The 15,272-nt window shown below is 46.9% G+C and overlaps 1 protein-coding gene across 5 annotated transcripts in view; it reads right to left on the bottom strand.

Moving 5' to 3' along the window:
- Positions 1–15,272, bottom strand: part of TET3 (tet methylcytosine dioxygenase 3) — a 110,167-nt gene that overhangs the window by 19,631 nt on the left and 75,264 nt on the right. For all 5 annotated transcript variants that reach the window (XM_081961243.1, XM_081961241.1, XM_081961244.1 and 2 more), the window contains exons 4-8: positions 14,178–14,271; positions 13,367–13,575; positions 7,159–7,309; positions 5,863–5,952; positions 4,539–4,676 (exon numbers count right to left, since the gene is read on the bottom strand). In XM_081961243.1, the coding sequence (XP_081817369.1) occupies positions 4,539–4,676; positions 5,863–5,952; positions 7,159–7,309; positions 13,367–13,575; positions 14,178–14,271 (682 nt within the window). The remainder of the gene's footprint in view (positions 1–4,538; positions 4,677–5,862; positions 5,953–7,158; positions 7,310–13,366; positions 13,576–14,177; positions 14,272–15,272) is intronic.

The raw sequence follows: 15,272 nt of genomic DNA, 5'->3' as shown, positions 1-15,272 counted from the left end.
CCCCTGCAAGGCCCCAAAAGGTTCTTAACCCACCTTCCTACAGAGAAGCAATCTCTAAAGGGGAAGAAGGGATTACCAAAGAGAGGCCTGCAGGATGTATGACAGGAAAATGTGCACCTGCAATGCCCCAAAAGGTTCTTACCCCACCTTCCTACAGAGAAGCAATCTTTGCGGCAGAAGCCTACAAGAAGCAAGCTGATCAACATCGCTCGTTCTAAAACCCCTACCGTGTGGGGGACAAAGTTTTTGTGTCTACCAATTACATAAGATTAGGAATGCCTAGCAAGGAATTTGGTCCAAAATTTCTAGGTCCATTCCCAATAGTGAAGATAGTTAACCCAGTTACAGTTCAACTCAGTCTACCCAGAAGTCTAGGGAAATTTGACCCAGAATTTCATTGTAGCTTGTTGAACCCAGTAATTGGGTCTAACATAAGAGCATCCACCCAAGCTCACTCTCCTCCTGTAGTGATAGAAGCGGAAACACAATCTGAGGTGGAAAAATTGTAGACTCCAGGCTGAATAGCGGTCACTTACAATACTTAATGCATTGGAAGGGTTACCCCTTGTGTGAAGCTACTTGGGCGAAAAGTTGGAACCTAAAAGTGGAGAAGTTAGTAAAGCAATTTCATGAGAAGTTTCCCAATAAGTCAAAGGGTCCCATTGGGGGAGGAGAGGTGGTTAATTTTGTTATGTTAACTTTTATGTTATTCTCTTTTCAGGAAACGTTTTTCTTCTGAGGAGAGGCCGCCTGTCAGGCCTGTAGTTATGTTCCTTTTAGGATCTTTGGCCTGCCACACTTTCTATTAATTTCCTAATGTGTTTCATTAGTGTAGTAGTTGGGAGGGGGGAGTAGAAAGGAGTAGAATTGTGGAATGTTTTGTTGGCATTCTTTATAGAAGCTCAAGGTCATCTTTTGTCTCCGCACCTCGACACCTGACCGGAAGCAGAGGGGTGTAGATGCCAGCGTAGATGATGATGATTGGAACATGTGATGGATTTGTGGGTGTGGGGATAGATCATGAACTTTCAACTGGGTGGAATTCCAGGAAGAACATTAGAGTTGGAATTCCATAGACGTGCTAACTTGCCTGTATGATTAAATTGGAACTTTAAGGATAACTTTGCCTTGGTCTCTGATTAATTTCATACATGGTATTTAGAACGCTGACAAACCGATTGTAATCTCTCAGTAGGGGGGAATTAGCGTTATGCAGAGCAACCATCCAAGCAGCCGCTCTATCGTCTAATGCCAGGGTAATAATTCTTACCTTGGCTTCTTCTGTAGGCAAATCCTCGCGAAACTGACGCATGTAATTCCACACTTGAACTAGAAAAAATCCTAAATCTTTTGCCTCCCCACCGAATTTCATTCCAAGTGGAGGGACTTTGGCCATCCGGCGTCTGCGGGGACCCCCTCCCCCTCTTGGGATGGCTCTGGCGGCCACTGCTACTGGGTTTGGGGCTCATTCATCCTGCTCATCACCCCCATCCGCGGCCCCAGTCTCTCTCGTGCCGAACAGACCCTCTGCAACTCTCTCCTCTGTTTCTGGGAGAAGATCTTCTCTTTCAGGACCACTCTCACGTAAACATCGTCTCTCCCACAATCTCTTCGAAGAGTCTCATGGCCTGAGACATCATAAGGTTCTCCTCCTCGACCTCCTGCCACTCAGCGGCTGGTCGCCTCTGTCTCCTTGTGGTGACCCCAAACGAAGTTTCCTCGCGATCATACTTCTGCCCCACTCCCAATGTCCATCTGGGGCGAACGGATTGTTCTTCCAAGTGTAGTCCAGCCATTCGCTCCCTTTCCAGAGGGCAAGAGGATGCAGTTGCTCCCATGTCTTCCTCCTGGTCGCTGCCTGGCTGGGACATTCTTTTGAAGTTTGAGATTTTATTGCACTCCCCTCGGAAGGTGTTAACTCCGGGTTGAATGCAAAACTGAGATCTTGCTTAATGTCAGGGCAGCCTCCATCGGTAACCAAGAAAGAAACCACTCAACTCCATTTTTCAGAATTAAGAGTACTTTTACTGGTTATGAGTAGAAAGCAGCTAGCAAAGCAAGATCGGAGGCAAAAGTGCGCGTAATCATAGATATCAATATGTGACCCAGTTCCCTCCCCCTAGTAACCCCAACCCCCAGTCCAATCCCCACACCCCACAGGTGTCATGTGGACTGCAGCTTCAAAACCCATCATCAGGTTGGCATGCCAGACGGTTGGCCTTGGTGGCAATTCCACTATCTGCAGCATGCGCAATAGACGGTGAGAAAATCACTCCCTTCTTCATTCACTCCTGTGCTTAAGCTTCCCCTCCCAAATACCATATTATCTCCCCCCTCCCCGTTTCAATGGCAGCCGAAAGCAAGCAGCAAAGCAGAGGCTGACATTGCTTCTCATATGCACGTATCCAAGCCCCCGTTAATGCACATCAGCCACGTCCTGCTCAGGTAATCAAAACTCCTGCAGGTACTCATGCTTACAAACACATTTCTACAAAGCAAATGCGAGGAAGAAACAGGAAAATTGGTTTTCTTCCTCCAGAGATCTGAGCTCCCTCTACTTGGCACTGCTGCAATCCTACCGCTACTGCAAATGGAAAAATCAACATTTTGGTCTTGTTTTTGGGAGAGGAGTTCCTTCTCGTTTGCCTACCTTTCTACTTACTCAAATCAAGAGCATGCTCTTGTGGAAAAAGGAAAAGAAGCAAACTGCATAAAGATTGCTGAGAGGAAGGAAGGAAGAACAAATATTTGCCCGAGACTCTGCTGAACATGGCTTCTACCTGTCGCTACGAGGTCTGAGAAACCCACTGATCCCAGAGAAAGAAGGGTGAACCTCCCAATGTCTCCTGGTGGACCACTTAATCAACAAGAGTGAGGGGTGTCGATGGTACAGGATTTTTGTGGGGGCACCAGAAAACCACTTATTGCCTGCAAAAAGCCCACCCTTTTCCTATCCTGGCCAAAGGGGCAAGCAACAATTCTGCTGAGAATGAAAATGGTAATTGTGGCTGTTCAACAAATGGCTTCTTTTTGCTTGAAACCAGAGGTTTCTACTCTAAATTGATGGTTTGCAACAAAACTAGCATGATGGGAGAGATTGAGAAGTAGAATATTATTGCAGCCACTGAAGTTGAAGGGAATGAATATTTTCTCTGACGATGGGATCTGCAGCTGCTTTTAAAACTTCTGTAACTTCAGATCTAATCAAAATAATTTTATTTCCAGATGGAGACAAGTGGAAATGCCTGGGTAGGAAGAACCACTTGTTTAGAACTGGGAAAACCTGCCTTGGTGACGCAACTAATGAGGATATTATATTCAACAGTCTCCCTCTGAATATAAGCAAGCTGTTTGATACAGCAGCTAAAAAAACCTAACACACCTGTGGATTGTGCTGACAGAAGCCTTTAATCCAAATCGCAAGAAGTACAATCATTGTTCCACTGTACTCAGTTCTGATTAGATCACACTTGGGAATTGAGCACCATACTTTAAATTGGTGGTAGAGGATGTACAGATGGCGGCGAAGAGGATGGCGGATCACCTGGAAAACCAAATCTTACAGGTCTTCCTATGAGGAAGAACTAAAAGATTTTGCAAGTCCAGCTCATCCATGGGAAGATGGGAAGATGTGATAGAGATACATCCATATCTAAAAGGCTTCTTTCATTCATTAACATTTCTATGATTTTTGCAATTCTTCTGTCAGTTGTTACTCTAACCTTTTTGAATAGATCAATGGTTTGTGTCATATCAACTTGCATATTATAAACTTTGAGAATTGTAAACTTGTTATTCCTTAGTAGCAAAAACAACTGAAAATGAAATGGCACCGTAACGTCTGTAGCCTCAGTGCCCTCAGCTGCATTTCAGTTCTCAGTTTCCAAATCAGCATGACCAAGGTACAGAGCTCTGGGGGACGCCACAAGCCTCTTACATCTTGACCTGTGCCAAAGTGACCACTAGCCGTCTTTAGAATTGCCCCCGTTCGGCTTCCCACCAGAAACCACAGGGTGATAGCAGCTGATTTCAGTCCAGTTGCAAAGTTCCCTATCTTTCACCCTCAGAATGGTACCTTTAGCCTACCACTACCAACATCTGAAATTAATTCAAGCTGTGTCTACACTCTTTAACATATCTGGTTTAATGGCATTTCCCAAGTCTCTAAGAATTTTCCTTCTACTGTCTACCACACATAAAACCAGTTGAGCCTAGTGGTATAAAGCCACCTTTCATTTTTGTATAAATAAATTCTGACTAGGTGGACTAAAGTGGTTTCCAAATGCAAAGGGCAAAATTTATATTTTTCACTAGAAAATAGCAGTGAAGTGTAATTATAGCAGAAGTGTCACTAGACTAGAATCCACGTTATCCAATATTTCCAAGGCTTGAATTGGAAGGAGAAGGAGAAGGAGTTTGTGAAAGCTTTGTTTTTCAATGTTTAAGGTTCATCACCTTTTCTGGGGCAGTCTAAGAAACTTTTGGCCCTTCTGGAATATTTCACAGGCAGAACTGAGGACAAGGAAAGCAGCCCTTACCACCGTGCACCCGTTGTAAAGGTTGTGCTGGTCCTTGTGCGCATGAGCACAGAAATCCATGCATGCCGTCACTCCAGAGAACGGCCGTCCCTCTTTCAGTCCAAGTCGGCAATCTATTGCTACATCCTCATTTGCAACCTAATCAAAAGGAAAGAAAAGCTATTTGTGTTATGGCCTTAATGTGAAAAAAGATAAAGCAACTGTGTTGTTGATTTAGTTTGGTGTTCAACACAATCATTCCTCAGCATTTGGTGAATAAACTATTAGGTTTTAATACTCCTTTATGTAACTGGGTACCTGATTTCCTTATTGATAGGCCTCAGTCTGTGCGAGTTGGAAGAAAAGTTTCTCTTTAAGTACAGGCTCCCCACAGGGCTGCTGTGCCTTGAGGATGCTACTGTTCACCTGGATGACCCACGACTGCTGTGCCAAATCTACTACAAATCATACGGTGAGGTATGCGGAGGACACGGCAGTGTGGGGGGGGGGTCAAAGAGATGAAGGCTCTGGGGGGGCGGGTGCAATAAAAGTAACCTGGTTCCAAATGTTAATAAAACAAAGGAGATCATTGTAGATTTTAGAAAGAGGCGGCATAGTCACACTCTACACTCAGCATCAAAGATGCAGCTACAGAGATGGTCAACAGTATTAAGTATCTGGGGGTGCAAATAACTAACGATCTGAACTGGTCTCTCCACACGTCATCCTTAGTGAAGTGTGCAAACCAGCGTCTGCATTTCCTGCGTCGGATGAGGAGAGCACATTTTTCTTTTTCTGTCCTGTCACAAGCACAAACTGCATCATGTCTAAGTACAATGTACAAACCCAGCCCATATAGGCAAGTAGATGAGGAACAACCTTGCTTTTATTCTCTTTCCGAGCAAGTGAGACTCACGGATACCTGACATATTTTTTGAACAGGCGGGACCCATGCAAGAGGCTGAAACTGATTTGCAAGAAAGATCTATTCCAGCTTGTTGCAAATCAGCTTTCTTACAAGAAGACAACAAACAGGTAAACGGAAAACTGGGAGGCCAAATGGATGTTCTCCCTTTCTTTTTGCACTGCACCTCCCAAGGAGAGCAGTTTTGCCCCACTGTAGCATAAGGGAATAGCAACTTCCATGTGAAAAAGAAATCTCTGTGACGGAGTTCTTCTGGCGAGATTTGGGGGCTGCAACCCTTTTCCTAGGAGTCACATGATTTTATTTGTGGAGCCTTTGAGAATTTCAGCTACTAGATTCCATATTTTGCCTGTTGCAGAACTTTGGTCGGTAGATGTTTATCAGAGCCCCAATAAAATCATGGAAAAGTTATCTAGGCACCTGGTTTTGATAGGCGTGGGGTGCCAGTCTCTTATAAAGTGGTGCAACCTCCGTAGCTAAGTCTTGGAAACTTCTTCTGAGAACTTCTTCCTGGAATGAGAGAAGGTCAAGATTAGCTCCTTAGTTTCTCTAGTGAGCCTGGTGCTGTCAGTAGCAACTCCTAGAAATACTTTCTCTCTCTACCCCAAGTTCCTTTGGAAATAAGTCGGTTGCAGGAACTGAACTTGAACAGGGGAGCAAATGAACACGAACTCAATCGCATCTTCCTAACCCAGGTTTTTGAGATACATGTTCCACGGCTATTTGAATTGAATTTGAATTTATTAGCGCTTATAGACTGCCCCCTCTCCCGAAAGGGACTCGGGGCGGTGTACAGTCCATGTCAAAGAACAAAATTACAACAATTAAAATTACTAAATGGACAATATATATATACAAATATAAAATAGATGGATAAGAGGAGGATAAAAGATGTGCAGGACTGTATTGCTAATAAATAATTAAAATAAACAGACATTAAAATCCCAATACCCAATAAAGGGCTATGAGCTATGTATACAACTGTTTCTACACCCAGGAGAATTTGGCAGTCAAAAGAACTGAATGAGATTAAGGTTCACAGACGCCCCTCTTTTCCTTCTCTGAAGGCCCCTTTCTCAGCCAGTTTGGCCTAGTGGTTAGGGCAGCAGGCTAGAAACCAAGAGGAAGTGAGCAATAGGCCCATTTTAGGCATGAAAACCAGCTGGGTGATTTTAGGCCAGTCACTCTCACAGTGTTGTTGTGGGAAAGATAAGAGGAGGGTTCACTAGCTTGAGCCATTTGTAAAAATAATGGAATACAAAATCTTTTTTAAAAGGCAGGCAGTCAATCCCTCATTATTTCCTTTTCTATAAAATGCCCCAACCTCTTCCCAAAGGTACTTTTATTGATAGGAAAATGTGGTTTTTCAAGGCAGTTCACTCTAGGAGAATCCCCTCCCCAAACGTCGCCACAGGTTGGATCAACTGAGAATAAAGTCTTCAAAAAATGCACTCCGCAGCCTTAACTAGAATTCGATGTTGTGGTTTCTTTTTGTCTGAAAATGTAAGTTTCTTCCATGACTAAGACTGAAACCTACATCGGGGAAAGCTCGATGTAAGTGGTTCTTCCTTCCAAGTAAATATATTTGGATTAATCAATAAATGTATGGTTACTTGTATGATTCTTGGGAAAGCAAGAAACCCGTCTATGGTATTTCAGGCTGTCTACATGGAGGGAAAGCCCCTCCCCAAAACCCTTCACTGCCAGAACACTCACCTCCTTGGGATTGTCTCCCTGTAATCTGAATTTCCTGGGAGTTTTGCTCCGCGCATATTTGCACCCGTTGAAATACATGCTCCAAGAGCAGCCAAAGGAGAAGGAAGCACCACAGGTGTTGGGATCCTTGCCTTGACATGCACAGGTTCGGCTGCAACAAATGCAAAGGGAGTCAGGTCTGTAGAAAGGAGTCCTAGGCTGCCCATCCCAGAGACAGAAGAGCAGAGAGCCAAGAGCACAGCGCCCTCGGCCGCTTCCTAAGCAAATGGCAGCTGGCTACCTCGCAATTGACACCCTATAGGGAGGGCTTATACTAAACCTCTGGATGCTATTGGTCACAATACCCTTATGGGCCGGCTTCAGGGTCAGGAATGAGTGGCCCCATGTCACACTCGTTTTCTTCCTCCAGAGAGAGCTGCTATTGATGAGGGGAGCTGCCTTGCCATGAAGTCCATGAAGACTCTAAGTCATCCAGGTAGATTTGTCTGGAAGCAGAGTCATGGCAGCTGGACTTTTTTTCATTGGAAACGTTTTGCTGCCTATCCAAAAAGCGTCTTCCGTTTGAGCAGGCTAGTTAGGGGGACCCCATGCGGGTCTAGCCCCAATTACGGTAGTTAAGTGAGGACGACCTTTTATGTTGTTTGGATAAGGTTGCACTGCCCCAACAGAAACCTTGCCCAATTTGGAAGATGCCCTTGATTTCTTCCCTATTCAAGGAATAGCTGGCAACTCTGACCAGGAGAGCCTTTGCACCAACTCACATCCGTTCTGAGACTGGGCGGCTCTGCTTGTAGTCACGCATGCATAATTACATTAAAAAAATCCAGAAAATAAGGAGAGAAAAAAGGACAGATGGAGCTGACCCCACTTCAGGAAGGGGAAGGTTTCATAAGGTGGGCGACACGGCCAGAAGGCCTAAGTGTAGTTCCAAGAGGGATCCACAGTGTGCCTCTCTGGGGGGCTCTGATGGGGCAACAGGTGTAATTGGGGAGAGGAGTCCCTCAAATAACCTGGTCCTACGCCATGAAGGACCTTAAAGGTCAAAACCAGGACTTGACTTGGAGCTGGAGGTAGGCTGGCAACCAATGCAACTCACCGAGCAGAGGCATAACATGGCATTTCAGAGGCATTTCTGCCTATGCCGCTGCCTATGGAAGCAGTTAAAGCTTGCAGATGCTCTTCCAAGATAGCTCCATGGAGAGTAAAGTAAAGTAGTGCAATTGAAGGTGACCAGGGCACAAGTAACTGAGTAGAGCCCCTCTATGCAGGAAAGGTGTCACTGTCACACAACAGGAAGATGTGCAAAAAGGCCTGCCTTGGCATCAGTGCCATCTGCTCTTTGAGCAGGAATAGTGAGTCCAAGAGGGCCCTCCGATTGCAAAACCAAATCTATCTGCAGCCACATAACCCTACGCAGCAGCAGCACCACGGATGGCATGGTCCAGTGGTGGGTTTCTAACGGATCGCACCGGATCGCGCGATCCGGTTGAAGAATGAACCCGGAAGTAATTTCCTGCCCCGCCCCCTTGGCGTTTTTTGCATCGGGGCTGACTCCCCGCCGCCACTGCTGTTCCTTGTCTTCTGGCCGCGGCCCCGCGCCGTGGAAAACATAGGCGCAATTACAGCCCGGAGCAGGAGCAAAGCCCCTTTCCCAACTGGCCTTTCCTCGCTTGGAGGGCTTTGGAGGGAAGCTTCTGCAGAAGCCCGGGTGAGTGACAACAAGTTCCCACCGTTACGAAGTCTCGGAGGCTGTAATTTTCTGAGCTGTGCGCGCGCGCCTGTTTTCCACGGCGTGGAGCAGCAGCGAGGCTCTGCGTGGCCGGCAATGACTCAGGATGCCATCCGGGAAGACGAGGAACGCGAGGGGGGACCGTTGACGGCCTCCGCAATCATCGCTCGCCTCGCAGAGCCTCGCTGCTGCTCCACGCCGTGGAAAACAGGCGCGCGCGCACAGCTCAGAAAATTACAGCCTCCGAGGCTCAGAACGCTTCGGAGGGAAGCTTCTGCATAAGCCCGGCCGAGTGACAACAAGTTCCCGCCGTTACGAAGTCTCGGAGGCTGTAATTTTCTGAGCTGTGCACGCGCGCCTGTTTTCCACGGCGTGGAGCAGCGGCGAGATTCTGCGTGGCCGGCAATGACTCAGGATGCCATCCGGGAAGACGAGGAACACGAGGGGGGGACCGTTGACGGCCTCCGCAATCATCGCTCGCCTCGCAGAGCCTCGCTGCTGCTCCACGCCGTGGAAAACAGGCGCGCGCGCACAGCTCAGAACGCTTCGGAGGGAAGCTTCTGCATAAGCCCGGCCGAGTGACAACAAGATCCCGCCGTTACGAAGTCTCGGAGGCTGTAATTTTCTGAGCTGTGCGCGTGCGCCTGTTTTCCACGGCGTGGAGCAGCAGCGAGGCTCTGCGAGGCGAGCGATGATTGCGGAGGCCGTCAACGGTTCCCCCCTCACGTTCCTCGTCTTCCCGGATGGCATTTGGAGTGATTGCCGGCCACACAAACCTCGCTGCTGCTCCACGCCGTGGAAAACAGGCGCGCGCGCACAGCTCAGAAAATTACAGCCTCCGAGGCTTCGTAACGGTGGGAACTTGTTGTCACTCGGCCGGGCTTATGCAGAAGCTTCCCTCCAAAGCCCTCCAAGCGAGGAAAGGCCAGTTGGAAAAGGGGCTTTGCTCCTTCTCCGGGCTGGAGGCTTCCCTCCGAAGTCTTGGGATGTTCTGAGGAGCCCACCAAGGAAAAACGACGCTGCCAGGTAGTTAAAAGTACCTCTCTGATTCTGTCAGTCTCTCTCTGATTCCCTCTCTCACTCCCTCTCTCTGTTCCTCTCTCTCTCTGTCTGTCTGTCTCACTCACACACACACACACACTGTGGTCACCTTGTTGAGTGTTCCAATCACATTTGAAACACTCAACAACTGGCCTGCATTTATGGTATTTTGCAGCATTCTGCAGTCATAGGACCAAAATATATGGTTAAAAGCATATATTTTGGTCCTATGACTGCAGAATGCTGCAAAATACCATAAATGCAAGCCAGTTGTTGAGTGTTTCAAATGTGATTGGAACACTCAACAAGGTGACCACAGTGTGTGTGTGTGAGTGAGACAGACAGACAGACAGACAGAGAGAGGAACAGAGAGAGGGAGTGAGGGAGGGAATCAGAGAGACTGACAGACACACACACACACACACACACAGAGACAGAGAGGGGGAGGGAGGGAGAGAAAGATAGAGAGAGACACACAGAGTGAGTGATTAAGTGAATGAGTGAGAGACAGACACACCCACATACACAGAGTGACAGAGAGAGAGGAAGGGAGGGGAGAGAGACAGAGGGAGAGACAGAGACAGACAGACAGACACACACACACACACACAGAGTGAGAGACAGACAGACAGACACACACACAGAGTGACAGAGATGGGGGAAGGAGGAGAGAGAGACAGAGATACAGAGAGAGAGAGAGACAGATAGACACCCAGAGAAAATGACAGAGGGAGACAGAGAGGGAGAGAGGGAGAGAGAGACAAAGAGCCAGAGAGAGAGAGAAAAAGAAAAAGAAAAAAAGAAAGTGGGGGAGAGAGATGAAAGAAAGAAAGAAAAAGAACTTATGACCACAATTGAGCCCAAAATTTTGGTTGCTAAGCAAGAGCATCGTTAAGTGAGTTTCACCACATTTTCCAAGTTAGCCATGCCCACCTGGTCACATGACTGCCAAGCCACTCCCACCAGGTCACATGGCCGGCAAGCCACTCCCACAAAGGAGGCCACACCCACAGAGTAGGTTCCAAAAAAATTTGAAACCCACCACTGGCATGGTCCCAGAAGCAGCAGCCTCCAAGCCCCCAAAACACGGTCTTGCTGAGGATGTTGTTCTCCCCCCAGACCTTCACAGCCTCCCCATACGGGGATAAGACATCCATAGCATTGCTTAATTCACTAGGAGCAGCAGAGATATAGAATTGGGTATCATCAGCATACTTCACCCCGTGGTGAAGGATGATCGTACTTAAAGATTGGGGGCGGGATCTCTCCTTCCCAATCACCACCAACTGTAGCCAAGCCTGCATAAGGGAAGCAAAACAGCCCTACCCCTACCCCAAACGCAAATCCTCCCGAGTTGACCCAGAAGGACAACATGGTCGGTGGTGTCAAAGGCTACAAGGGGGGCAAGGATGAATGCACAGCCCTCACCCCATTCTTGCCAGAAATAGTTTCAAAAACTGTCCCAACTATAGTGGGATTCAATGATGGCTTCTTGAGGAGGGGGCAAATTTAGTCCCCTTTAAAAGGTAAAGGAACCACCCCTCATTCAAGGATCAGTTCATCACTTCTGGAATCCTCCCACATGACGTATCTTGGATTGCTGCTTTAATGAGCCAGGAGAGGCGTGGGTGTCAAGAGCAGGTGGCTGAGCCCACAGCCCTAAAAATGCCGTCCACTTTCTCAGGCTTAACAGGTTGAAACCGATTCCAGATAACAGGCAAAACTCCTCCCCAGGCAGCTCCTACAACAAAGCTCAAGTCCAATTCCAAATGACTTGGAGCCACTTTGTCCAATAGATGCTGATCGAATTCTTCCACGCGTCCCTGCACGCTCTCTGGGTTCCTCCACCAAAGAGGTCACATGCCACCCTCAACAGGTCTGAGCTGGGGCAGCAATATGGAGATCCAAGAAGGGGTTGGGAAATTCGCCACCCTTATTGCCACAAGGTAGGCCTTAATAGTAGCTCCAACCCAAGTCTTCCATGAAGCGCCAGCGATGCTCTAAACATTTCTTATCTGTTTATTTCATAAACTGAATTAAGCAATGAAAATGTATTAGAGGTTATATTCATGGATGGCTTTAGTTTAATTAAGGTTGAATTACACAATGCTAGTTGTCTTTGCAGTCACTGATATTGTAGTTTAATAAGAATGTTTTACTGTCTTTAAAAAAACTTATAGCAATGGAACCTGTCTAACGCATATTGAGGAGGTTTTATGTAATTGTGGTGGAGCGACTGGCTAAAGGAGAGGGGGCAGTAAGCAGGCATTCCAGCCTGGCCTCTCTTGGTGGGAAGAAATGGCACGGACCAGGCCAGGGAAGCCTTTCAAGTGAAGGCCTCTCTGGCGAGACTCTTGTAGCAGACGGGGTCAGCTCTACGCTTCAGCCCATTCCTAGAATTGTCCAGGTTCCTTGTGCCCCACAGGAATCTTATCTCTCAGAGCTCAGCTGAGGGCTGGACTGCACAACCTGTTCGCCATCCTCCCTTTGTCCCCCTGAGTCCACTTTTCCTGCTCCAGCTCAGCAGTGGTGCCTTCCAGGCTGGCTGGCTCAGGGGGAATGGATTGGTTTCCCTACCGCCCTTCACTTCATTGTAAGTCAAGCCCTTCATCTCAGTTGTTTCTGGGTACCGTAACAGAAACACCTCCTATCTTCATAAGCCAAGCACCGGACTGCTGTGTGTCTGAAGCTTTTCTTTTTTTAAAAGGGGTCATCCTAGCTTTTCTAGCCAGCATCCAGTGAGGAATCAAGCAGCTCAAGGTCGCAGTGCAGAAAAGTTCTTAGTTAAGGTTGGAGTTGACTTGAAATGAAAGTAAATTACAATTAAACTCTTTATTATTTTTAAAGCTTAACAGTATCTTTCTATGTATCATCTGGGCTTTATTATTACTTATTATTCTGTTTGAAGATCATGTCCTAGCCTAGCAAAGGGCCTGTACTTTATCCTTCTGTACACATAGACCTCAGTCATCTTTTATGAGAAGAAAGGAGTCCACTGGAGACAAAAGTAGGAAAAAGAAAAAATAAAGGAATAAGGAAACAGAAGAAATTCAATGATAAAAAATTTAAATGTCTGATATTATCTGATGGTCTTTAAACCTCCAAGACAGCTGCCTCCCTCTAGGTGGGTTATCACCAGCCCAATGCAAGCCTCCGTTTCACAAGAAGAAAGATAATAACACGGGGGGGGGGATCTAAACTCCAATCCCTTTATCAGCAGAAGGTTCTCTCTTAGTAAATGTCTCTGTGCTGCAAGACTATTGCTTTTCTTGCAACGGACAATGTGGAAGCCAAAAGCAAACAATTTCACTTCTCAGTTCAAAGGTATTACAGGAAGGCAACAACACACCAACACAAAGCAGGGTTGCTAACTCCTTGGAACCAAGGGGTTCCTTCTCCTTCCTCTCCTGCGTTTAGGGAAGAGCCAGACAAACTTACTCATCATTCAGGCCACATCGCCGAGTGGTAGGGTTTCCAAATTTTGTGAGTGTGTCAGTGAGCTCCTGGTAGAGGGTGTCCCCCAGGGACCGAGGGATCCCCTCCCAAGCCAAGATCAAGATGATAATAACAGCATTCTGGCAGTGGTGGCCAGCACGGTGTCTCACCAGGCACAGCAGTTTTTCCTCCACGTTGTGCCTCCTGATGACCTGGAATGCAAGCAAAGATGTTGGTTGGTCCAAAAAGGGACTCCCCCCCCCCTCTATTCCTTTGGCAGGTTGGATTGCCTCTCTGGAGAAGGCGACTTGGCAAGACAGCCTCAGCTGGACAAAGCCATGCCAGGACGAAGGTTGGGCTCCCTACAGTGGACCCCTGCAGGAAGCCGAAGCTTGGCTGGTTAGGGCCCTGCTCTATATTCTGAAGGTAGACTAGAACCTCTCCCATAGCTGCGCTCTTGCAAAAAATAAATGCCTGAGTAGTCTAACCCCAACCCTCTCTAAGCATGGGGACTCTGAGCTATCACAGTTGAAAGACACCCCATCTTCACCTTTCCTTCCAATTATTTGCAGGGCTTAAGAGGCCAGTCCAATCAAAACGTACCATTTTATATACTCTATTTACACAGATGAAGTTAAAAAGAGAGAGCCTAATACACAAATTACAATGTTCTTTTCAACTCTTTAGGACAGTGTTTCTCAACCTCGGCCATGTGTGGATTTCTACTTCCAGAATTCAGCCAGCCAGCACTCCCCCCCTCCTCTTCGAGGTTGAGAAGCCCTGCTCTAGGAAGGGTTACGTTTTCCTCACTGACCCATTTTGCGATAGGACAACCACGAGAGCTCTTTCCTTCCTTCCCGGTATAGACCACCTTTTCAATCCTGATGGCTTTCCCCTTCTCACCATACCTGGTGGAAAAAAGGCACAGGATCAGCACAACAGGCATTGATGGGACCTGCCTGAGCAAGAATATTTTTTAAAACTTACTTAAAAGAAAAAATATATAAAAATATAAAACAGAAACATTGCATGGAAAAGATTGCAGAATATGACTTTTACCTTAATACATCAACTTGAATTAAAATAAAATAAATATGGTTTCATGCAAATTGAATACTAATGATCATGATCAATAGCCAAATGTAAGAGTTGTGAAAGTGTTAATATTTGACTATTATAAGAAGGAAGTTCAGATTCTCCCCCCCCCCCTCCTTTGGGTCAATCATGTCCCTTTCTTGGAGTCTGCTGGATAAGTCCCTGCAGTTCTGGAGAGGTTTTTCAGAATTGGTTTGCCATTACCTCCTTCCCAGGGCTGAGAGAAAGTGACTGGCCCAGGGCCATCCAGCTGACTTTGGCCCTAAGATGGTACTAGAACTCAAATCTTCCTGATGACTTAACCGCTAGGCCAAACTGGCTCTCCAAGTTCTAGATTAGCAGAGAGGTTTTCTTTAATAAATAAAATCACAATAGTGCAAGTGTGGCCTCTTTTATGTGTGCACCGTGTGGCTATGTGTACGTGGACAAGAGGAAACGGCTGCTTTGCACTCTTCTGCCCCTAGTGCGGGCTGGGTTTTAGTATTCACACAACTTGCTAAAGTCCCTTATTCTGACCCACTTAGTTTTATTCATTATGGCAAGCAGGAAAAAGGATTTGGAAGATCAGGTAAGAGGAGGACCCTCAACCTTGGGAGAAAAGCAAAGAAGGAATGGCTTCCCCTTTGTGTGGTACAAGCCTCAAGGACTGCCGGACAGGATTCCTTAATGGATCCATACTGTAGCTCAGATGTCAGGCTAAGGGCAGCTTAAGGGTGGCAGAAAGGGTGGGGGCTATTCACAGTCCCAATGCACCATTCTGCTTCAGTACCGTAGTGCCTAACCTTTCCAGCTACCTGGAGTGAGGGGGGGGGGA

The sequence above is a fragment of the Natrix helvetica genome (genome assembly GCF_964273705.1).
Source record: "Natrix helvetica genome assembly, chromosome: 8".
Classification (NCBI taxonomy): domain Eukaryota; kingdom Metazoa; phylum Chordata; class Lepidosauria; order Squamata; family Natricidae; genus Natrix; species Natrix helvetica.
The sequence above is the reverse complement of the archived record's forward strand: the minus strand, read 5'-3'. Positions and strand labels throughout refer to the sequence as shown.